The sequence below is a fragment of the Chiloscyllium plagiosum genome, unplaced genomic scaffold (assembly GCF_037043375.1).
Source record: "Chiloscyllium plagiosum isolate Xiang-an unplaced genomic scaffold, Cpla_swu_hap1 HiC_scaffold_18, whole genome shotgun sequence".
Classification (NCBI taxonomy): domain Eukaryota; kingdom Metazoa; phylum Chordata; class Chondrichthyes; order Orectolobiformes; family Hemiscylliidae; genus Chiloscyllium; species Chiloscyllium plagiosum.
In genome coordinates this window covers 55,672,755-55,698,599 of record NW_028270156.1, presented here as the reverse complement: position 1 = coordinate 55,698,599, position 25,845 = coordinate 55,672,755, and the positions used below count along the sequence as shown (strand labels likewise).

At 41.1% G+C, this 25,845-nt stretch overlaps 1 protein-coding gene and 1 pseudogene across 5 annotated transcripts in view; one reads left to right on the top strand and one right to left on the bottom strand.

Annotated features, from left to right (window-relative positions):
* LOC122557901 (voltage-gated potassium channel KCNC1) overlaps positions 1 to 14,390 on the bottom strand; it is a 159,900-nt gene extending 145,510 nt beyond the window's left edge. For 2 of the 4 annotated variants that reach the window (XM_087996669.1, XM_043706105.2), the window contains exon 1: positions 13,486 to 14,389. In XM_087996669.1, coding sequence (XP_087852795.1) covers positions 13,486 to 14,133 — 648 coding nt within the window. In that variant the 5' untranslated portion in view covers positions 14,134 to 14,389. Of the gene's footprint in view, positions 1 to 13,485 lie in introns of all 4 variants that reach the window. The other 2 variants (XR_015760192.1, XM_043706104.2) reach the window with 2 other exon arrangements.
* Positions 13,803 to 25,845, top strand: part of LOC148146981 (general transcription factor II-I repeat domain-containing protein 2A-like) — a 28,142-nt pseudogene continuing 16,099 nt past the window's right edge. Inside the window, exon 1 of the transcript XR_015760193.1 lies at positions 13,803 to 13,983. The product of XR_015760193.1 is annotated as a general transcription factor II-I repeat domain-containing protein 2A-like (transcript). The remainder of the gene's footprint in view (positions 13,984 to 25,845) is intronic.

The following is a 25,845-nucleotide window of genomic DNA, read 5'->3' as shown; positions in this document are numbered from 1 at the left end:
ATAAGTGAGGAATATTTTTTACAGCCAGACTTCTATATGTTCTCATATAGAAAACTGGCTAGAAATCCACTTAGCGCACACTTAATGTTAGTATATAAATATAGGTAAAATATTTAAATGTCCCAAAGCCAATATGCAGCTACTGAGAGAATGTATAATACACATTTTAAGTCCTGTTTTCCTTGGTATCTATCCAGGTAAGAAAGTCAGGAATCACGAAAGTCTCCAACTCTAACTCATATATGAGAATCTTGTTAAAGGGTTCCAGACACCAGACGATTACCTATCTTTAGTTTAATCTTCCAAGCAATTACAGCAAAATCAGCGATACAGGACTCTCCAAGATCTCCCAACACATATCTTTCAGGATTCATCCGGTCTCTGACTGTCTGAAGATCAGACGGTGTGGGCCCTTATTATATCCTTCCCCACATTGTTCATCCCATCCAACAACTCTTGCTTTTATTTTTCAACAATGTCTACTTCATTCCTGTTTCATAAAATCACATGCAAAATTTTGACTAGGAACCATGCCCCAGTCATCTGTCTTTACTCACAAAATGCCTTTTGTTCTTTAATCAGCTCCATTCTTGTCTTGATTACTTTCTTACTCTTATGTACTGATATTAAATCTTTGAATTTTCCTTAATTTAACTTGTCAATTTTTTATGTCTTCTCTTTGCTTACTTGATTAATTTATCATTTCACCCTTTCACTTTCAAAGTTTCTATTGGCTTTCTGGCTCTTGGTATCTGATATATGATTTATTTTTTCTCACCATCTCCATTCAACAGAGTCTACTCTACACAGTAACTGCTTCTTTAACAGTATTGTGCTTCTTCTTTCATCCTTTTCTGTATCTTTTCTGAAAACCCGAATATTGTGCTGCCTTTCCTACCCTCTTTAACCACGTTTTAGTAATAGTTATGATGTCATACATTTTTTTGAATTTTATTTTTTTCATGGCACTATGCCAGCCTTTGTTGTCTATTCCTAATTGCTCCTTGAGGTGAGTGACCTGTTATGCAATTTCAGAGAGCACATTGCTGTGTGCCTGAAGTCACATGTAGGCCAGACCAGGTAAGGATTACAAATTTCCTTTCCAAAAGGATATTAGTGAATCAGATGGGTTTTGATGACAATCGATGATAATTTCATGGTCACTACTGCAGACTTGCTTTCAATTCCAGATTTTAATTGAAATTAAAGTCTGGCAGTTTTCATAGTGGGATTTGAACTCTTGCCATCTGAATGTTGAGCTAGGCCTCTGGACTATTAGTCCAGTAGCATTATCACTACATCACAATCTCTCCTATACTTCCCAGTATCCATCTGTATCCACAGTTCATCAGCCTTACTCACTTACCCCCTCCATGCATTAAAATATATACCACTGCTCGCTGAACAACTTTGTGCCTATTTTCTAGCCTTTGCTTCCACAGCCTTCTATCTTAGTCATTTTCTGCTTTCCATTTCCGGTTTCGCATCTCTCCTTGCTGTGTCAACACTCATTTTCCCATCACACTGCCAAGCTATTCTATGCTCGAAGGCAGGCTGCTATCACCTTCACAAGGGCAATGAGGGATGGGCAATGAATGCTGCCCCAGCCAGCAACACTCATATTACATGAAAGAATTACAAAACAAAATCTCCAACACCATCAGCAAATCTCATCCAGGCTTTGTTGATGGTGACTATTTCAGGTTGCAGAGATCCCACCTTCCTCAGAACTGCTATCAATAATCCAAAAACCTAAAGTCTTTAATGCTACATAATCTCTCCAACCATGCATTCAGCTACACTGTCATCCATTTCTGTGCTTACTAACTAGCACATGGCATGCTGAATAGTCCAGCGATTACTACTTTTGTGATCCAATTTTTAAAATTATTTTATGGCATAAATCTGTTTACTGGTCTCCATCCCTCTTTCTAAATGTGTCACGATACAAATATGAACCCTAATCTCTGGCTGTTCACTGTCTCCCCTTAGAATGTCCTGTGGCCATTCAGTGACATTATGAACTCAAAAATGAAAAAGACAATGTACCATCCTGATGTCACATAAATGGTGACAGAAATGCTAATCTATTCCTATGCAATTTGTTGAATCACCTATCACTATTGCATTTATGAACTTCCTCCTCCACAGTGGGTAAGTCCTTTCTTTGTTGTCACTATCCAACTGAGCCACTGGCAGGGTTGCAGCCTTTGCTCTGGTTTTATTTCCTAGAACAATTCTCACATTAGCCAGCCTTTGGAACTGAATATTGGTTAGAGATGGGGATGCACTTATGGGACTCATGCACCAGCTGCCTAGCATGCCTTAACTGTCTGGCAGAGATTCATTCCCTTTCTACCTACTCACTCAAGCTATGGAGTGACCACCCAGACACATGCCGTCTATGTAACAAAAGGAACTTTTAACATCTACTTAATCTATGCAATAACTAAACTGAAATTGATTGGTGGCGGTTTACTACACTCTTAGGCTTTATCCAAGCTGAAGCATTCAATAAGTTTTATATTGGAGAAAGGCCTTATCTGCTTGAAGCATGGTTCAGAAAACATTTGCTGCAAAGGATCTAGAAAAGCTACCCTATCTGTACTATATGTGACTTACCAGTGCTTAATGCTGACACTAATTTGAGAAGTCCCATTCCCTTTTACAAGCATGCATATAATTCATTCAGGAAAACTCATTGCGAGGCAATGATCATCTTCAATAAGAAAGAATCAAAGCAGTTCCCTTTGAGATTCAATGACATTACCGTCACAAATTCTCCACATCAACATCTTGGAGTCACCATAGACCAGAAACTAAACTGAGCCAACCATATAAATACTGTGAATACAAGATCGCATCAGAGGCTGGGAAATATACAGCAAATAATTTACCTCCTGAATCCTCAAAGCTTTTTTGCATGACACATTTGAGTTGAGCATTGAAATATGGTTTACCTTCCTGATGAGTGTAGCTCCAACAACATTCAAGATGTTCCACCATCAACCAACTTAAATTCTTTCCACAACTGGCACACAGTGTCATTGGTGTCATCTACAATGCAGAGCATAGCATCATGCCAAATCTCCTTGAGAAGCAGTGTCCAAACCAACAACCTTTACCAATTAGATGGACAAGGACAGCAGTCTCATTGGAGCACAAAGGCTTGCAAGTTCCCATCAAAGACACACATCATCCAGATTTGGAATTGAGTTACATTTATTTTATTACAATCAGGGTCAAAGTCCTGGAACTCACTTCCTAAGAGTGTGTACTTCGACCACTTGGTGGTTCAAAAAAATGGCTTGTCACCATCTTCTCATGAAGTCACAAGGATTGAATCGAGGAACCAAAAAGAACAGAGTATTTTTGAGATTATAGTCTGTACATCACAAACATCCAGAAGCAGAAAGAAAGCAACTAGGGATGATAACAAATACTAACCGACCAGAGATCATCAAGTCCCATAAAGAAAGAAAAGTTTATTAAAATAATAATACACTGTAAATGACATAGTGTGCTTTTTCCATTCATACACATATGCTGTGCTTACAAATGTAAACCTCCACAAGCAAGCTTGAACATCTGGGACACATGCTTTCTGAAGTATGCAATTTGCATTATTTATCATTCAGTTACTTATATTCCATAGCTAGCGTATACGTCCAAATCTTCCCTATAACCCCACCACCTTTCCCCCAACCCTACACCCATCCCCACCCATCCACATCCCTCCGCCCTGCAGTGAAATCTACAGATACTGTAACGGAACATTCTGAAATCTTATTACCATGCTGTAGATCTGCATTTAACAGACACAGAAACAGGATTTAACCAGATGGCTGACAGCCAAAGGCCCTAACAGATTATCAGCTAGTACATGGGAAATCGAAAAAAAAATACAAATATGGTTTGACTTTGCACTCACTCCTTGTCTTTAGATGTTTATCTCTGGTGTTGTTTTCTTTGCAAAAATACTAGCTTTCCATATTGTAATGTTCCCCTATGTTAAAATATATGGATAGAAAAGGAAAAGGTGATGAGCATGCAAGCAGGTAACTGCAGCTACTGATTCCAGCATCACACCTATAAGTAACCACTTAAGTATGAACATGAACTGGATGGAAGGAGCACTATGGTGTAGGCAAGCACTATCCTCATTCAAAGTATGCACTTTTCAGTCAGATAATCAGGAAACAGGAACCCTGATAAAGACACTGAGGCCTAGTATAACATCCTAACTATGTCCATCAGCAGCAACCAGACATGCAAACTTGTCACTTTCCTGATCTATGTATTTCACTACAATAGCAGACTGTGTTTTATGTATATTGTTAAAAATAATTATTACAGAACCACATGGAATTAGAAAACTAAATCTCACAAGAGGAATTTGAGTTGGGACAGGAACTTGACAGTTTCCAATACTTTTGTAACTTGGAGTGAGATCTTAAGATATTTTACATTTGAATTTTTTGCATTTCTTTTCAATAATTAAAATGAGGGACAGGAAATTAATAATTTTAGGCACACCATTAGCCTCAAACATTTCCATGTTTGGTACAAAACAGTTGGGTATAGAACAAAGCTGCCTCTACATTGGCCCAACAATATATGTCAGAAAAAGTCTGAGAAGAGCATTTGTCCTGTACCCAGGCCATCATCTTCAGTTCCCACATCAGCCAGCTGTGACTTCTCTGGAAAAGAATGATTGTGAAGCAAAGCAGGTAGATGACCAAAAGTCAAACAGAACATTTGGAAAACAACTCCCACTGTAAAATTAAGTCCAGTGCAAAAGACAGGACAGAAAAGAGAAATCAAAACATGAGTAATTCATCATGGAAAAGAATAATGACATCAAGAAAAAAGAAACATTTCCCAGAATAAATAGACAGAACATTATGAAATAGAAATAGCAAAGCAACATATTTAAACAGGGAATGGAAAGGTGCTACTCAAGTACTCTTAAGTGAAGGAAAGAGCAAGTGAAACTGTTTCCACAGATGGAGAGAAATTAGCTCAAATTTGAAAACAGAGTTTTTAAAAATTAGGACATAGAACATGTTTTTCAAACAAGGACAAATACAGAGAATATAGGTAATTTACAAAACAGAGGATAAAAAAGATTGAAATACATAGAAATGTAAGTCATTTAAAGCCACATTAGTGGTCAGAAAATAATCTCGGTAAATGTAGAAATTTTAAAAAAGGGATAAGCTTGTTATGGTGGGTTAGAGAATGGTAATACCCTACCTCATTTTCTACAGAGGATGTGGATATTAGAATTGGAAAGCCACCAGTCCTGGTCTAGACCACTTAGACATTCATCAAGAGATGGCAATTAAATGTTTCTAAAGCTTAAGCCACATAAAATATTTCTTTCAGGATCCTTGGATATCAAAACCTAGATCAGTGCAAAAGAATGGAAAGAAGGCTAAAGTGTTTGCAATAGCAGTGTGAATTAAGACTGAAGGAGAAAATGAAGAAGATAGAATAGTAACTATTTGAATGGAAACCAGAGATGATGTACCATCAAAGAACAGGAAAGGAGATATAATATTCCAAAATACACGTTGGAAAGAAAATATGTGTCTGGGGACCAAAGGGTGGTAAACATGACACTTCTCTTCAAAAATAGAGACAGGGATAAGCCAGGAAATTATTGGTCAGTATCATTTCAGCCTACAATATGGGATGGAATTACTGAGTACTTACAGAACTGTGAGCTATGCTAGGCAGTGTGATTTATTTTAAAGCAAAGTCAAACTTCGCTAACCTAATACGACTCTGTAGTGAAAAAAACAGCGAGGATAAATGAAATTCAGTGGATGTGTTCAAAACGTCTTTGGTACGGAATCATGAAACAGACGTTTAAAAAAGATACTCATACTCAGAATAAAAAGACACTTACTATAGTTAGGCAATTAAAGGGCAAAAGTAAAGAATGAAAGAATAGTAAGTTTCTCAGAATGGAACAACATACATCATCCTCTCTAGGACTGACTTTATTTGCTGTCTTCCTCTTATTTCTTCCTACACAAGCTTGAATTTAAAATTTTCATTTTTTTTTCCTCATGCTTACAATTCCCAATTCTTATTTATCATGAAAATTGCTTATATAAACTGATTATACTGTAATTGCATTCTCTTCACAGTGATGATATTGGTGTCTTCATTTTGCCTCTTCTAGCCCTTCAACTGTTCTGCAGACAAATACCTTTCTACCAATAAACACAAAACAAATTACAATATGTTTTCTTGGATTGTGAATAATAATGTAAAAGTTTTAAAAAGTATGACTTTAGCAAGTTTTGAGAAGATTTTCAACTCAGGTTGTGGTCCTGGATGTAAGTTTGCTCACTGAGCTTGAAGGTTCATTTTCAGACATTCCATCACTATACTAGGTAACGTCATCAGTGAGCCTCTGGTGAAGTGCTGGTGTTATGTCCCACTTTTGTTTTATGTGTTTAGGTTTCTTTAGGTTGGTGATGTCATTTCCTGTGTTGATGATGTCATCTCCTGTGTTGATAATGTCATTTCCTGTTCTTTTCTCAAAAGGTGGTAGATGGGGTCCAAATCAATGTGTTTATTGAGTTCCAGTTGGAATGCCATGCTTCTAGGAATTCTTGTGCGTGTCTCTGTTTGGCTTGTCCTAGAATGGATCTGTTGTCCCAGTCAAGGTGGTGCCCTTCCTCATCTGTATGTAAGAATACTAGTGATAGTGGGTTATGTCTTTTTTGTGGTTAGTCGATGTTCATGTATCCCAGTGGCTAGTTTTCTGTCTGTTTGTCCAATGTAGTGTTTGTTATAGTTCTTGCAAGGTATTTTGTAAATGATGTTTGTTTTTCTTGTTGAGTATATAGGGTATTTTAAGTTCATTAACTGCTGTTTTAGTGTGTTGGTGGGTTTGTAGGCTACCATGATGCCAAGGGGTCTGGGCAATCTGGCACTCATTACCAAGATGTCTTTGATGCAGGGGAGAGTGGCTAGGATTTCTGCGCGCATTTTGTCTGCTTGTTTGGGTTTATTGCTGAGAAATTGGTGGACCGTGTTCATTGGGTACCCGTTCTTCTTGAATATGCTGGATAGGTGATTTTTCACTGCATAGTTCCTCTGTGCTGCAGTGTGTGATGGTTCATTGAAATAATGTTCTAATGCAGCTTTGTTTGTGGGTGTTGGGGTGATTGTTTTTGTAGTTTAATATTTGGTCTGTATATGTTGTTTTCCTGTAGATGCTGGTTTGAAGTTCCCCATTGACTGTTCGCTCTACTATGTCATCTCGGAATGGCAATTTGTTGTTTTCCTCCTCTTTTGTGAATTTTATGCCAGTAAGGATATTATTGATGGACTTGAAGGTTTCCTCTAATTTGTTTTGTTTAGTGATGACAAAGGTGTCGTCCATGTAACGGACCCAAAGTTTGAGTTGGGTGGTTGGCGGAACTGTTTGTTTTAGTGTCCACATTACTGCCTCTGCTAGGAACCATGGATGTTCCGTTGGTTTGTCTGGGTGGTGATAGACCCAACTCCACAATTAGAGAACTAAATTACAGCATTAATCAAAAAAGACAGACTTCCAAAAAATAAAATCAGATGGATCCAACATACCACGCTTCTGCAGATTACCCAAAATTCCCAAACCGGGAGCCGCCCTCAGACCCATAGTCTCGCTACCTGGAACACCAACGTACAGATTAACCAAGGAACTACACCAAAGACTAAAACACTTAGTAGAAGACTCACCCCATTTCATTCACTCCACCCAAGAATTCCTGAACACCATCAAGACACCAAGATAGAAGACGATGAAATAATGGTGTCCTTTGATATAACAGCCCTGTTCACAGCCATCAACATCAACCTGGCCAAAGAAACACTGACCGCATGATTAGAAGAACCAAAGACATGTACACCAATCACCACTAACTTCATCAGCAAGGACAACATAGACAAACTAGTGGACCTATGCCTTACCATCCACTTCACTTTCAATAACAAAATCTATAAACAAACCAACCATGGAACACTCATGGTTCTTAGCAGAAGCAGCAATGTAAAGACTCAAACAGACAGCTCTGCCAACCATCCAACGCAAACTTTGGGTCCACTACGTGGATGACACCTTTGTCATCCCTAAACAAAGCATATTAGAGGAAACCTTCAAGAACATCAATAATATCTTTACTGGAATAAAATTCACAAAAGCGGAGGAAAACAACAAACAAACTGCCATTCCTAGATGTCACAGTAGAGCAAACAATCAATGAGGAAATTCAAACCAGCATCTACAGGAAAACAACATATACAGACCAAATACTGAACTACAGAAGCAATCATCCCAACACCCATAAATGAAGCTGCATTAGAACATTATTTCAATGAGCCATCACACACTGCAGCACAGAGGAGCTACAAAGAGCAGAGGAAAATCACCTATCCAGCATATTCAAAAAGAACCGATACCTAATGAACACGGTCCGCCAATTTCTCAGCAATAAAATCAAACAAGCAGGCAAAGTGCACCCAGAAACCCTAGCCACTCTCCCCTCCATCAAAGACATCTCAGAAACGAGTGCCAGACTACTCAGACCTCTTGGCATCATGGTAGCCCACAAACCCATCAATACACTAAAACAACAGCTAATGAACTTAAATGACCCTATACAGACAACAAGCAAAACACACATCATTTACAAAATACCTTGCAAGAACTGTAACAAACATTACACTGGACAAACAGGCAGAAAACTAGCCACCAGTGACTATCAACTAGACACAAAAAGACATGACCCACTATCATTAGTTTCCTTACATACAGATGAGGAAGGACACCACTTTGACTGGGACAACGCATTCAACCTAGGACAAGCCAAACAGAGACACAGACAAGAATTCCTAGAAGCACGGCATTCCGACCAGAACTCTATCACCAAACACATCTACCAATGCTGTGAAAAGAACAGGAAATGATATCACCAACACAGGAAATGATATCACCAGCACAGGAAATGACATCACCAATCCAAGGAAATCCAAACACATAAATAGAAAGCAGGACATAATACCAGTGTTTCAGCAGAGGCTCACTGATGATGTTACCTAGTATGGTGATGAAACATCTGAAAACGAACCTTCCAGCTCAGCGAGCCAACTTACATCCAGTATGACTTTAAAATGGTGACTTAGTCTATGCCCTGGTCTAATTATTCTTTGCTTCCTTAACGTGTTTCCTCCGGTTTCCTCCCACAATCCAAAAATGTGCAGGTCAGGTGAATTGGCCATGCTAAATTGCCCATAGTATTAGGTCCATTAGTCAGGGGTAAATATAGGATAGGGGAACGGGTCTGAGTGGGTTACTGTTCAGAGGATCAGTGTGAACTTGTTGGGCCAAAGGGACTGTTTCCATACTGTAGGGAATCTAATCTAATTTAATCAAACTTCACCATCTGAAGACTACACAAAGCCATGTGCTTCACAAGAGAGGTAAGCTTTTGTATATAATTATAATCTAGACCTTAGAATTTATGGGAAAATATTGGAATTTGTTACTGATAAATTGCAAAATGCAGCTAAAACTGGAAATTATTATTAACATGTGGAATGACAGATAGAATCCAAATGCATTTTAATATAGGGAGTTGTGAAGTTATGTATTTTGTAAATAATAATGAAGGAACTATGTTCTAAATAGTATTGCATCGTCTTAAACAGAGCTGAGCAGTACAGGAATGCTGTCTTGTACAAATATGAGCCATTAATGTGGCAGTGGAAGGTGATAAGGTGCAAAAAAGGCAAGCAGACACCATAATTTTGTATCTAGTGCCATGGAATATAACTGAATAATATTTTTTTCTAATTTATGTAAGATCTTAATTAGGCTGTTGGTGTACCCTGTGCATTTATGTGTTTTTCATTATAAACAGCATGAAAGATCAATGGAACATTTGTAGAATACATTTATAGGGTTGTTATCAGGATGAGGGGGTTATGAAGATAAATTTCTGGAGTTACAAGGTTTTCATTGGATCTGAGAAAGTTAAGGGGTAGAGACTCTCTCAATAATAAGTTTCACACTAAGGATAGATGTGTTAATTGGGTGAATAACAATGAGAACAGAACAGCACAGATTTCAAAATAATTGCAAAAGGAAATAAAACTGGTGAGAAAAAATGGCAGAGATTAATAAGAGTGCAATATGATTGTTCACGAGCCATTATTTCAAAGTCTGTATTTTCTTAAAAGAATTTGATAATTGCTTAGAATGTTTGTTTGATATTAAGCAATATGGGAAGTGGGAAGAGAGAGATGTTTCCGAATGTGCAGGAATACATTTAGCTGATGCTCGATGTCCAAATGCATTATTTCTGTACTGTAAAGTTGTGTAATTTAGTGATTTAGTGGTAAGTTGCTGTCAGTCATGTGCTTTGAGCCCCATATCCTTTAGAATCTGAATTGATTATCCTCAATTCATTTTGAGATCGGTCCAAAGTTAGCAGAGGTGACTTTCATCCCACCAAAACCTGCTCGGATTTAAGCCAAAGTCCCTGAGGTGAAAGGACATTGTCTAACCGACTGCATTCTCCAATGTCACCAACAGTATTGGATTAAAGCGGCAGGAATGTGGTGCAGTGGCGTAAATACCATGAAATCTCACATCACAGGTGCGACGTTAGAACTGTTCTCCGCTCCCCCCTCCCCTCGCCAACCAAATTCAACAACCTAATTTGGCCTAACGTCTGCTTTTCATGAAGACGGTGTTTTCTCGAGTACAATGAAGAATCACTTGCCCTTGCTTCCAGCCTCCTGTCCTTTACTTATTCGTGTCCCTGCGGCTCGGCATTCAGCCAGCTTGGCTCCGCTCTGTTATTAATGTGCAATTCGCTAACTTGCCCTGTATTGGTCCCCAGTCGATTATAAGATCATTCAAGAATGAGAAGGCCATGGAAAAAAGCAGCAAAGCAATCCCAGATAAACGCTCCTGCTCGCTCTTTGAATGTGGAATTAATTATAAGAATTGATCTGGGCAGTTTCATGCTTATTTTCGTTTAGATATTTCAACAGTTTCCTCAATGCTTTCCTCCCTCACACTGAAGGATTATTTTCCGTGCTATAGTGTATATTTTCAGTGTACAATTCGGAATACCAGCGACATTAAGCAGACCCAAGTAATTTCAATTTGGTGCCACTACCAATCTATCTGGTTGATGTTAGGTGTGACAGTACATTTATGAAGGACATTTGTCTCAATCTTGTCTCAAGATGGAAGAATCCACCCCAGTCCAGTACAATCGTTCTAAGGAAGCACTAGCGAGCAACCTGTTTGAAAGATGCCGCTCTGAGGTTGTACAATGTGTAAGAAATAGTTAATATGCAACCCACTAAATTCAAGGTCACTCTAAGCACTCTGTCGTGCACTGAAGTTTCATTTCCAGGCTACTAATGCAAGATTCTGTCACCACCCCCCACCACCCCCGTGACGGTCTGTCTATATTTCTGTGTTTCCGCAGCTCATGTGTAGGACTGTTGACTGTAAACATCCGCTTCCTTCCGCCACTGCAGAGACAGTAGGAAAATCGGACGCGGAGCCAGGTACCACCTGCTGGAGCATCAAGGAAGCTCGCATAGCTTTTTAACATCCTTCTATCCCGGCTTCTTGCCCCCCTCGCACCCCCCGCACCTGTCTCAGATCTGGGTAACAGCACAGTAAAATAACATGCTTTGTTTTCAGGAGAACGCAGGAGATAAAAGGCGAAATACAAACGAAATAAATTACATAGGGCACCTGAGACCGTATTTTACTGATTCTATCTCCAAAATGCACAGTGAGTTTTGTGCGGAGTTCAAATACCCAAGGGAGGGAGAAAATACTCAGGAACGTATGCAATTCGGCAAATTGCATGTAGACATCTTGAGATGGCTCACATTTCGAAACACAGACTGCCTACTGCTCCTCACGGGTTTGTTAACAGGCAGCTTTCTTTCCCCCTGTCCTTCCCCTGGTCTCGGAGGGTCTCCATTTCTCCGGGAAGCAGAGGAACATTCCGCTCTGATTTTGGCCATCGCGTGTGCGCAGGTCTCAGCGGGAGCGCCGGGGGGGGGGGGGGGGGACATGCGGGGCTCCGACACGGCTATTATGTAACCGCGGTGACATTGCTCTGTTCAGATCGCTCCTCATTCTGCCCCCAAACATAAGCGCGTCGCCCGAGCAGCAGTCTGACAGTCTGTGCGTCCGAATTGATTGTTGGGGCGCGGAGACCTTTGGGGAAGTACTGTATTGTTGACGATTGGTGAGAATGTATAATAGTGCCATCCCGCTAGCAGTCTTTAAGTAATCTACAAGCGGTAGCTAGCATTTTCTGACGGCAGTAATAATAATGTAGGAGAGAATCGAGCCGACAATCGAAAACGGCTTTAAAGCGCAACATGCATAAAGCGCTGTAGAATGTCTGAGCATGAACAGTGATATACGGCACACTTCATAAAATTATCGAGATACATATTTGCCCTAATTTAGTTGTATTGGTGCTTACAGTAACATTGTTCATCAAAATATTGTTAATAACCGCATATTACTCAAAGACCAAATACACACACGATCTAAAAAGCATTGTCTCCCTTCGCTAAGATGACCCATGGTTCATTAAAAACAAAACAACGTGGGGTCTGAGGTTAAAGTGGCGACTCTCGGATTCCTCTGCAGTCTGCACCGAGAAAGCACGCCTCTGGAATACCAATGAGCGCCAATCTGAAACGCACTCCTGCTGCGCGCTATCTCCGTAGCTTTGATCAAAAACACCAATTCTCCGAAAGAGAACGAGACCTGCGTTATAGGAATACAATCCCAGATTCCCGAAAATCCTCCAAGTCGCCAGTATAACTGACATTTTCGATCACTGAAGTAGCTAAAAAAATCTCCCTGGAAAACGGTCACAACAGCCCTGGGGACAGGATATCGATAATGCAAAGAGGGGTTTTGCGCTCCCTTAAATTCGGTGAATATTTGTCATACACCAGACCCCCTGCCCACCCTCCCCGCCCCCTACCAGGGGTAAGCGGGACAACTTGACATGTCTTTGTTATACCGTTTTGCTACCACCACAAGCGGGTCTGCCAAAACCAAATGAAGATGTAATCTCGTTTTCTACCCCACTGTAACAAAACAGGCAATACTGCACCTCCATCCAGTATTGCTGCAGCACTTGCAGCAAGACTGTATCCAAGCCCAGGTACCCCGGGCTGCTTTGGAGCACTGATGTCTCAAGTCACTATGTAACCTTGCTTCTCTCGATATTAATGCAATTAGAACATGCCCTTTTGCAATCCTCTCTCCGTTGGATACATTTGGAGAACTGCCATTCAATTCATTTGCCCAACAGGTTCCCTCCAACGTAAGAGAGGCTTTTTAAACGTTGTGGAGCTTGTGTCAAGGTTATTGATGGACTTGTTTATTTTTCTTTGGAAACGTTTTTTGTATAGCTTGCTTACCCGTGCATATTTGGAGGAGTAAGGGTCTTCAAAGAGAGCCCAGATACGGCGCTGCCACTTCCTCCACCAGCTGGCCTTGGCTCCGGCCTCGGGGGAGCAGTCTCCCAGGGCGAGGCGCTTGGTGTCCAGCTCGTCCTCCGAGTCGCCGACCCCGTCGCCGCCGCCTTCGGCATCGCCGCTATTGAGGTCGGGTGCCTCGAAGCTGTCGAGCGCCTCCTCGGCGTCCCGGTGCTGCCGGTAAGTCATCCAGCAGCACGGCTCCACGTCCGTCTCATCGATGCCCCAGAAGGCGATCTCCTCCTCGTACAGGGGTCCACACACATCGGCCGGGCAGTGCAGCTTGCCCGTGCGGTAGTAGTTGAGGATGTGGGCGAAGACCCCCGGGTGGCGGTCGAAGAAGAACTCGTCCGTCTTCGGGTCGTAGTCGAAGTTGGCGAAGGCGCCGGGCTCGGTGAGCCACGCCAGCCGGGTGCCGGGCAGCGTCTTCAGGGTGCTCCGGTACGTTTCGTGCCTCGTCCCTCCCACGTTGATCACGATGCGATCGTTGTCGTCGCCCTTGGCCATCTCCTCGATCAGACATGTCGCGGAGGGAGGTCGCTTTCCTGGGCTGCTGCCGCGGGAGCTGGAGACCTGCACCGAGCTGATCATTCAGCACCGCGGACAGCGACCAGGCGGCCTCCCGTCCCGCTGGCCCGCTCTCTGTCTCTCTCTCTCTCTCTCTCTCTCTATCTCACACACTCTCTTCTCTCTCTCTCTCCTCTCAGCCTGTGCTGCTAGCCTGGCCACAGCCTCGAGTCTCCCCCACGACACACACCGCTTTTCACTGACCAGCAGCCCCGCGCTACTCCTACATCGTCGTGCCTTGGAGTGCAGGCCGGCGCTGCTTGCTGGAATGAGGCGAGAGGCAGAAAGACAAGGCACCGCACACACTGGAAGGAGGAGCTCCCCTCAGCAAACCCCCCCCCCTCCCCCCCTCCCTTCCCTCAGCAAACCTGCGCAGCCTCGAAGACAGCTCTCTCCAGCCACCACCACCCCCACCCCTCCCGCAAACCTCACACCACCTGCCCCATCCCCCTCCTCTTTCCGAGCACCGTCCAGGCTCTTCCAGCCCGCGATGGCTTACAGATACTGAGCCAGAAATGTGTTCATATCGAGAGAAGCAGCCCACAGGCAGAACTATCACGTTCATCCTACAGCCAGCTCCGATCGTGCTTATTATTTCCTGCCATGGTTGAGCTTTTGTTTTGCACAAAGTATTACACTTGGAAAGGGCAGCTCGTATGATGAGATGGGGAGTTATTTTATTTTTTCAAGGGATTGTGACTATCACTAATAATTGCCCTTGAGCCATCTTCTTGAACTGCTGCAGTTCAAGGAGACTTTGCCTGAAGCGTGATAAAGGGAACAGCGAGGTATTTCCAATCGGTGTGTGACTTGGGAGGGGGGAGTCTTGGAAGTGGTGGCGTTCCCATATGTCTGCTGCCCTTCTTCCTGGTAGCGGCCACAGGTTTAGGACTTGCAGTTGAAAAGCTTTAGCGAATTTCTGCAGTTCATTTCATTAATAGCCATTGGACATTAGTGGTGGGTGTGAGGGGAATTTTAGGCATACTCTATATCGACATACTCGCACACAGGTAGTTGGATAGATAGGCAGATGCAAACAAACAGATTTGCCTTACACGCAGCTACATATTCTCTTGCATACACACACACATATCACATATGGGCAGTTTTTGTGCTGTCTGGCAGATTATTGAAAGTCTACTCTCAAGAGAAACCGATGACCAATTTCTCAAAGAGCTCCTGTACACATCAACATTTACTTCTCCTATAAAAGACCTTAGTACCAATCATTCAGACTCTGTATTTCAGAGGTCATTACAGTTAATGTTATAGGAATATCAATATCAGTGTCACACAAATAGGATTAATAAATATCCGGGACTGAATTAAATGGCAGTATCAAGGGGGTTTAGATGATGTGATACCTCATGAAGAAAAGTCGTTTGAGTTTCTGAATGTCACCTGAAATAGAATATGGATTTACTATCTTTTAACGTTTGGTCAGGTTATGTTATTTTATGTCATATGAGGAGTTGTCATTGACAAGCTATATGACTTCTGTTTTGGGTTACGTGCCATACTTCATGAATTCAGTGCACATTCTGCATTCTGTGTGTTGCTATGATGCATCTTGTGCTTCTATTTCCCTTGGAAAGTAAATGGTTGATGCAAAATGACAGTTGATGACCTGATCCATAGAGTTTGGTGGATTGCATTCAGTCCTTTTTTTAAATTTTGTTAAATACAGATTGTGGAATTTTTTTTGGTGTTTATAACTGGCTGTGCTTATTGTTCTGTACATCACTGTAGAGTTACTCAGAGATGCTTATGCAACTCAACTACCTCTGATTGCTTTATCTTGCAAATTGTTTTTGACCCTACCTATGTTCTAAAACCATGAGTTGTGCTGTTGCTGATGATTCCATTGTATTTAGTGGCATTTTTAATTCCTTTGATAATAAAATAGTCCTGCTAGCAGACAAACAGACCAGGACAAATCCAGGCTTGATCAACACACATGCTTTGCAAGTTACTTTGATCAAGAGGGATTTAATGTCACTGTAGAATCTACCATTAATAACATCTTGAAAGCCTTGACCAGAAGTTGAACTGCTCTAGCTATATCAACATAAAGGTAGAGGCTGTATTCTCTGTGATGAATGGTTGCCATTCTGACCCTTGACTCCTATCAACCATCTACAAGGCTCAGTTCAGGAAGGACCATTACTCTCTACTCAAAGTGAGAGAACAATAAATACAGTATTGTCATTGTCATCCATATCATGAGAACAACAGAAGAACATCTTGTGCATCATTAATGTTATGTTTGCATTACAATTGTATTTGTGCTAGGTCTTATGTGTTGCAAGCAGTGCAGTTTTAGGTCTGTCTCATATTCTGTATAATGTTTTCTCTGACATATGTTTTGTGTGTGTCATTGTGTATATCTGGTAGACTGAATATTTAACTTATCTCTTTTACCATACATTGATTTATGTCTGTATAACAGATTATTGCATATTATGTTTTTTAAAAAATATTTAACATACTTGCATTGTGTGCCTCAGTGTATGTATCTTGAGCATTGCATAATGTGTTTTTTTTATATTTTTTCACAGAATGTAAGCATTGATTGCTAGGCCAGCATTTGTTTCCCATCCCTAAGTCCCCATGAGAAGGGATGATGAGCTGCCTTATTGAACCACTGCAGTCCAAAGTGGGTTGGTACATCCATAGGCTGGTAGGAAAGGAATTCCAGAATTTTGATCCAGTGATAGTGAAGGTGCAGTTCCAAGTCAAGATGATGTGTGGTCTGGAGGGGAACTAGCGCTTTCATCCATCTACTGCCCTTGTCCGCATAGGAGGTAGAGGTCATGGGTTTGGAAGGTTTTATAGTGCATTTTATACTCTTGGGTCATTTCAAAGTGCATCACTATAAGTGAAATAACTCTGAAATATTGTTCTAACGTATGTAAAGTCAGGTGTTGACTTAAAAGCTTACAAATTATACATTATCAATTTAGCCAATGATGTTTGCTCTGGCTTGACTATGTTTATTGGATGGATGACAGCTGTAGACATTCTGCACAGTGAATTGGTCACTAGGTAATGACCTTCTGCATATCTCCACTACAAGAACAGTAGTTAGTAAGATATGAAGGTCATAAATATTGATACTGACAACTGGAATACAATCAATGTCCTTGGAAGGATGGTTGTTTAGAAGGGCATTGAAAGAGTCAGGTCAAAACAAAAAGAAAAGACATATGAACAAATGAACATATAAATCTGGTGCAGATGTAGCCTATTTGGCCCCTTGATCCTGTTTCATCATTTGAGAAGATCACGACTGATTTAATTTTTTTTCTTTTCTTCTTTTTTTGGTAGTGCTTATTTTATCCCCAGCACCCATGGTGTGTGTGCGCAGGTGTGAGACACAGTGAAAGACACAAAGTGCACGAATCTTTATTCAATTTCCACCACCAGGAAGATAGGAAAACACCCGGGTGGCCAGTGACAAACACTGCCCTTCACATCAAGGAACAGTGCTGTGTGATCAGAACAGTGAACGACTGATTTAATTTTTTTTTTTCTTTTTTTTTTTCGAGTGGCCAGTGACAAACACTGCCCTTCACATCAAAGGGCAGTGCTGTGTGAATCCCTATTTTTTTTTTCTTTTTTAACCCCCACACTACCACCTAAGTGCGGTAGTGCTTATTTTATCCCCAGCACCCATGGTGTGTGTGCGCAGGTGTGAGACACAGTGAAAGACACAAAGTGCACGAATCTTAATTCAATTTCCACCACCAGGAAGATAGGAAAACACCCGGGTGGCCAGTGACAAACACTGCCCTTCACATCAAGGAACAGTGCTGTGTGATCAGAACAGTGAACGACTGATTTAATTGTGGCCTCTGCTTTCTTGCCATTCGCTATATCTGTTGACTCCCCTGTCAGTCCAGAGTCGATCTAACTCAGCCTTAAAAATATTCAGTGACTGTTCTCTGGCTGTTCTCTATTCCACTGTTCTCTGACCCAGAGAAAACAGAGACCAATGAATCATTACCTTCTCAGCCCACTGTTTCCCTTTGCACAAAATATGGTAGAGACCACCATGTCACAGTAGGACTTCTGAGCCATACAAGAGAATACTTAACACAGAGTTGGTCACCATGGCGCAAACCATCTTCTTGCAAGTTGGAAGGCTGCCACAAATGTGGATTGTTTGTGTATATTATGTATCAGGTGCTTTTGCCCTTATTTTGTGTGATCTTTATTGACAAAATGCTGTGCAGTTTTGAATATTGAACATTACACATTATGGATCATCTTTTATTTTGTGTGTGTGTGTCAGAAGTTTTCTACATGGTGCAAATGCTATATGCTTTTTTGTTCCATATTCCATACTATAGCCTGTGCCAATGCATTCACTGTCTATTTATTTATATTATTCTACTGTTTGTTTAATATTGTGTGTCATTTATCACACAGAATTAGTGGATATTAAGGAAAGGACAAGACATCAAGCATAAGTAATTCAGTCTGTTTTTGGCTCTGTTTTATGTTTATTCACAATAGTTTAAATGTGGTTTTGTTGACCTGTGATTGTTTTGTAATGCTTTGTTGGAGGCTTGACATTGTTCACAGAGCAGGAACTAATGAGATGCTGGAGATGTTGATCTGGCTTTCATTTGTTTGTGTGCTTATGGAGTTTTAATTTTAATGTGACTGATATGGTAGTGTTTCATGTTATTGAGCTTTTCAAGGGGAAATATGGAGCATGAATTGATTTTGTTCATTCATTCATGTAATATGGACATTGCTTGCTGGGTCAGCATGTATTGTCTATCCTTAGTTGTCCTTCAGAAGGTAGTAGTGAACTGTTTTCTTGAACTGCTGCAGTCCTTTTGTTGTGGATGCACCTATAATGCTGTTAAGGAAGGTGTTCCAAGATTTTGACTTTGTGACAAGGAAGGAACAGTATATATTTCCAAGTCAGGATGATGAGTGACTTGGAGGGGAACTTCCAGGTAATGGTGTTCCTATGTATCTGCTGTCTTTGTCTTTCAATGTGGTGGTTGAGTTTTTAGAAAGTGTTGTCTAAAGAGGTTTGGTAAGTTTCCATTGTACACACTGCATCCATGAGATAACATTTTATCAGTGCTATGTTATCAACCTAAATTATGCTGCTTGAATCCTGGAATGGAACCAATTGGTGCTCCCAACTGTTGCCTCAATTGACATTAACTAATTCAGCAATGGGAATTGAACCTAGCAGAAAATATATTTTTAACCAGAATTTCTGGCATGTTTAGTCCAATATGTCCTTGGAAAACATCCGAAAGAAGTGAGTTAGTATGAGTAGAATTAGAGGTCACTTATGGATCTTTTATGCCTGAATGATCATGTTCCTTTGTCGGAAAATATGGCACATTGTTTAAAATGTCAGATTCAAAGTTCTTCAGAGTCATACAGCAGTCAGATAGCGATCATTCAAATGCTCAGATATTGACCCAAAAGACAAACCTGTTCCACTTTACAAACTGCTCCTGACACCCAGGTGGATCACATCTCAAAATGTTTACATCTAGTCATAATTTCCTAACTAAACTGAATATTATAACCAATCCCAATCCTATCTTCGGCTGAGATTGAGCTCAACATGCTTATGTTTTTCAGTTAATGCACCTAATTGCCTCTTGAGGTTTCTGTCCATTCTAATTACCACGCAGCATTCCTTCAAATCTGTTATTGGAAGTCATTTACTGTTGGTTGAGCCCAGCTCCACTTTCAATCAGAACATGCTGCCAGAAGTACAGCAAAATATGTTTTTCTAAATAATAATGGTGAAATATATTGTCAATGATGGAAATGGGAGAAATCATTCTTCCAGTATTGCTTAGACTAATAGAGAAAACTGACAACATTCAGGTTATGAGAGGGATGATAGGTATCCTTAATGGAAGGCTGGGAAGTAATTATAATCCAGGTAATGATGGGAATGCAGGAGTGGGGGGCTGGGTATCACTGATGCTGGTTGCAAAGGAACTGAGATTCAGATTTCCTACTTACAGGCCTGAAATTTCCAGTTCTGTAGCGCTACTGGTGTCAATATTAAGGTAGCCTGTACAGTCAAAAATAGCAGCCAACTGTTTCTGACCATTTCCAGTACAGTATACAGTGATCACTATGCTTGGAAGAGCAATAGCTCGAGTATGCCCTGCATGTACTGAAATTATAAAGCATGGGCAATAATGTAATGTCACATCAGTGGCTTTGACACCAATCTCAACAATTTAGATCTCACAGTTCCAGTTAATGCACAGTCTTAAATATTTACAGCTGAACACGGATTTATCTGTGCAAAGGACCACCTTAATGATATTTAAAGTCATCACAATGATATTTTCAGGGGTAGCTTTATTTAACTTTGTTTTGATGCTGTTGCAGTGTTATTGGAGATGTACTGAAAAGGTGCTGGAGCCATAAGGGAGTCTAGCTGTAGTTTTCCATGGACTTCAGAGGACTTTGAAATCTCCAAGTAGAAAACCACTTATCATTTATGGGATCTGGGGTTGGAGCTGTAATACAGTAAGATACAGTACAAACATGGCAAAAGGAAGTTGTCTGCAGAGGGAGAAGGAACTTGGCTCAAATAAAAGGTTATACCCATTTATGATGTGGAGGAGCCAGTGTTGGACTGGGGTGGACAAAGTTAAAAATCACACAGCACCAGGTTATAGTCCAACAGTTTTATTTGGAAACACTAGCTTTTGGAGCACTCCAAAACCTAGTACTTCCAAATAAACCTGTTGGACTATAACTTAGTGTTGTGTCATTTTTAACGATACCCATCTCGGTTCTGGAAGAAACATTTCCTCTGTTGGCCAAGGGAATGTCTCAATAAAAACTGAAAGAACTCCGGATGCTGTAAATCAGAAATAAAAACAAAAGTTGCTGGAAAAGCACTGTAGGTCTGGCAGCATCTGTGAAGAGAAATCAATGAATGTTAACCTTTCGGGTCCAGTGACCCTTCCTCAGTTCTCAGTAACTTCTGTTCTTGTTTGTGAAGAGAATGTCTGAGGCAGTTACAATTCACCAATGAGGTAACAATGACACTGCCAGTGGCAATCATGATCACTGTGGTCCTCAATGTCTGCGGAAGTGGATTCTTCCAGACAGGAGCACATAAAATTGCCAGCATATAGAGCACTGTGCATCTGTGAGTTGGGTAAATGATATAGGCCTTTTATTGAGAAAAGGGCATTCCAGATTTCTCTATAACCAGGGAAAAACAGTAGGAGTGGAAAGTGGCTTTGTCAAGTAGCAGGAGTCTCATTGGTGCAGAGAATTCTCAATGGCTCACGTGAAGCTCTCTGGGTTCCATGTGTTAACAGTGGGCAGGTACAGGAAATGCAAGGCCTACCACTCAGGTGGTGGTGAGTTGCTTTCATGAAACACTGCCATCTATGGAATATAGGTGTATCCATAAGGCTGTTAGAGAGGAGATTCCAGAATTATGACCCAGTAACAGTAATACAATAAACTTTAGGTCCAAGTCAGGATGCCGTGTTATTTGAAGGGAAATTTGCAGCTAGTGGTATTCCCCTGTATTTGCAACAGTCCTTCTAGTTTGCAGGAGGTTTTCAAGGTGCAGCCTTGGCAAGTTGCTGCAGCGCATCTTGTAAAAGAGCCACGCTGTAGCCATTGTATATGAGTGGTGAACAGAGTGATGCTTAAGGTGCTAAATAGGATGTTTGTCACCACCTGAATGAATTCCTAAGCCTGCTGAGACACTGGTGTTCACAAATATCAAGGAAACTGAGCTGATCTCTGTAGACCTGTTATCGTAGGGCAGCCCTCTCCACCCCTGCCCTCTCTTGCATTTAGCATAAGATTTTCAGCTGGCAAGCGGTTGTTCGCACTGTTTCTTGTCATTTTTGTCCTCATCTTAGGTACACTACAGATATGATAAATTATCCTGATGTGATACAGAAAACCTCCAAAATACAGAAAGTAAGCTCCAAACCTCTCAGAAAGTGTACTGTGGATAAACTCTTTCCCACTCACAGTCAAGGGTTCTGAGTATTTATTGGCAGATTTCCCTGTGATTATTCAGCCCCTTTGATTGCAGCTGTTCTCACCTTGCTTTCAATAGGCATCACATGGACTAATGTTAAAGTCAAAAGTGTATATAAATATCACCAGTTGAGCAATTAACATATGTTAATTGCCAACCTGCCTCTCCTGAGGAGATGTACACAGGCAGCTTAAATGCTGGAATAAAATGTGAAAGTTAGAGATGGCTTCTTGATGCACTGTTAGTTTTCCAGGCAGACCCCCACCCCCATCCAACCCATCCCCAAATCTACACACTTTTGCAAATTAAAATTCTGCCCAAAGGCCTTGAGCAGGTCCAGACCAACAATCCTTTTTCTTCTTCTGACCTATCTATGTATTATTTCCTGTCCCAAATGAACTGACACATCTTTTAATTTTTAGAATCTGTTTCTCAGAGGACAGAAAGAGATCAAGTTAAAGAGGCCATTTCATTTTCAAATTATGTTCATTTTGGAACCAGTTTCATTCACGGCAGACAAAGATTATGTTCCCCATTCGAGGTTGAAATTAACTTTACTGAAGATTAAATCACATTTAACCCAGGCCTTCCTGAATTATTCCTAATTGCATTTATTTCACTGTATGATAATATATTCACTGCTCCTTTTACGGAGACATGTAGTCTCCTTTACTTTGGAGACAACAAATTAGCTAGAAGATCATTCATTCATTCAGTATGCAAGTATGACCTTGAGCATCCAGTGTTTGCTATTTTAATTCACCATCCTATTCCTGCTCTCACCCCCTGTCCTTAGATTCCTAAACTATTCCAATAAAGTTCAATGAAAGCTTGAGGGACATTACCTTAGCTTTTCATCAGACATAATTACAGCCTTCCAAACTCAATATTGAGTTCAGCAATTTTGGATCGTGGTTTTTGCCCCAAATGTTTGACATAGCCAGGTGCTAGTAATGATTCTGCTGTTGCCACTTACAGCTCCTCAGGACCCAACTTTTTTTTTTCTTTTTATAATCCCAGTTGCACATGTTGTGATTCTCATTTGCTATTTGATCACTCCTACTTTCCACCTTATTCCAAACCCTTTTGGACTTATCCCACCTCCAGTCCATCTCCACTTCATCTGCCTCTTGCTTACCCAAAACCTTCTAAATCTCTAACCTATAAACATCAAAAGATACAGCACAAAGGCAGCCTTTTTAAGCTTATCATGCCTCTGCACTTCTTATTCTTTTCATAGGATGTAGATGTCACTGCATGGGCCAATATTTGTTGTCCATCCTTAATTGACCTGAAGATAGTGGTAGTGAGTTGCCTTCTTGAACTGCTGAAGTCTTCAGGATGTAGGTACACCCATACTGCTGTTTTTGGAAGAAAGTTCCAGGATTTTTAAAAGAATGGTGATATAATTCCAAGTTAGGATGATCTGGCTTGGAGCAGAACCTGATATTCCCAGGAATCTGCTGCGCTTGTCCTTCTAGGTAGTGGAGATCATGGGTTTGAAAGCTCCTGTCAAAGCTGCTTTGATAAATTGCTACAGTACATCTTGTAAATGGTACTCCCTGCTGTCACTGTGCATCAAGTGAAGGGAATGCACATCGAAAATGCTTGATGGAATGCTAAGCAAGGAAGCTGCTCTGACCTGGATGGTGGCAAGTTTCTTGATGTTTTTTGGAGCTGCATTCATCCAGGCAATGGGAGAGTATTCTGTCTTGCAGTCCTGACCTGTACCTTGTAGACGGCAGACAGATATTTGGGAGTCAGGAAGTGAGTTTCCCACTGCAGGATTCCCAGCCTCTGACATGCTATTGTAGCTACTGAATTTGTTTGGCTGGTTCAGTTCACTTTCTGGTCATTAGTAACCCCCGGATATTCATAGTGAGGGACTCAGTGATTATAGAATCATAGAACCCTACAGTGTGGAAGCAGGCCATTCAACCCATCAAGTCAACACTGACCCTCCAAAAAGCATCCCACCCAGGCCCACACTTCCCCTTAACCCCCCACCTTATCCCTGTAACCTTGCACATCCCATAACTTATCCACCTAACTTATACATCCCTGGACATTATGAGCAATTTAGCATGGCCATTCCATCTAACCTGCACATCTTTGGACTGTAGGAGGAAACCAGAGTACTCAGAAGAGATCCACACAGACAAGGGGAGAATGTGCAACACAAACAGTCGCCCGAGGTTGGAATTGAACCCAGGTCCCTGGCACTGTGAGGCAGCGGTGCTAACCACTGTATTGCCCATGGTGGTTTTACCATTGACAATTAAGGAACAATAGTTAGGTTCCTTCTTATTGGAGATGGTCATTCCTCATACTTGTGAGGGTTAATTGTTACCTGCCACTTATTTGCCCAAGCCTGAATGTCGTTTCATCTCTTACTGCATCTGGATATGATCTGTTTTGATATCTGAGGAGCTATTTATGGCACTAAACACTGTGCAACTGTCTCCAGTTCTTATCTTGTGATGGAGGGAATGTCATTGGTGGAGCAGCTGAAGCTGCTTCAGCCAAGGAACTACCCTGAGGAACTCCTGCAAAGATGTGGATAGTTGGCCTGCAACCATGTTCCTTGTGCTAGGATATTTTCAACCAGTGGAGAGTATTCCCCTGATTCCCATTGATTCCAGGTTTGCTCAGGACCCTGAAGTGGTCCAGTGCTGCTTTGAAATTCAGCACAGTCACTCACAACTCACCTCTGGAATGCAGCCCTTCAGTCCACATTTGAACCAAACCTGTAATTTAGACAGGAGCTGAGTAGCCCTGTGGAATCCAAACTGATCATCAATAAGTAGGTTATTCTTTTGCAAGTGCCACTTAATGGCACTGTCAATAACCCCTTCCATCATATTGCTGATGGAGAGTAGATTGATTGGATGTTCACTGACTGGGTTGGACAGGAAATGCTTGGTTAATGTTCCACATTGTCAGGCAGCAATCAGTGCTATAACTCTACCAAAATGGCTTGACTACAGATGATGCTTGTACTTGAGCACAAGTCTTCAGTGCTATTGCCGGAACATTGTGAAAGCCTTTGAAGTGTCTAATACCTTCAACCATTTCTTGTTATTATGTGAAGTGAATCAGATTAGTTAAAGATTGTCTTTGAGGCTGGGGATCTCAGAAGTAGGCTGCGATGGATTTCATTCACAGCTGCTTTTCCCCTTTGTTCATTCACTCAAACGCACCACAGACCCTATTTGGCAGCTGTGTCCGTTAGGATTCAGTCGACATAATGAGGACTTGTGCTGCTGAGCCACTCTTGATGATGGCCATTGAAGTCAAATCTGTGCTCTTGTTGTTGTATTATTGCATACCTCACAGAAAGGCAATCTATCTCTGAGATAGATTGATTAGATTATGACATCCAGTATAAAGGTCTTTGCCTCACCTTCAGTAGTCACAGTGCAAAGGAATCAAGTGCAGCGTGTAGTCATTCAGCCATGTGTAGTGTTATTGTATTATTTCCATAACATAAATGAGCATGGAACTAACACCATATGCAAGTCTGAGATCTTATAATAGTGTAAATAATTAGTGTTGTTAATAAACTTCAAGACATCTGTCTCAAAAAGAACCCAGTCTTTGTGGTACATATTGCACAGGCTAATATATACAGAAGTACTAAGACTATATCACGTTGGCAGTTGTTTTTAACTCAAGAAACCACATCATTACGGCAGCATTTGCAGCTAATTGATATA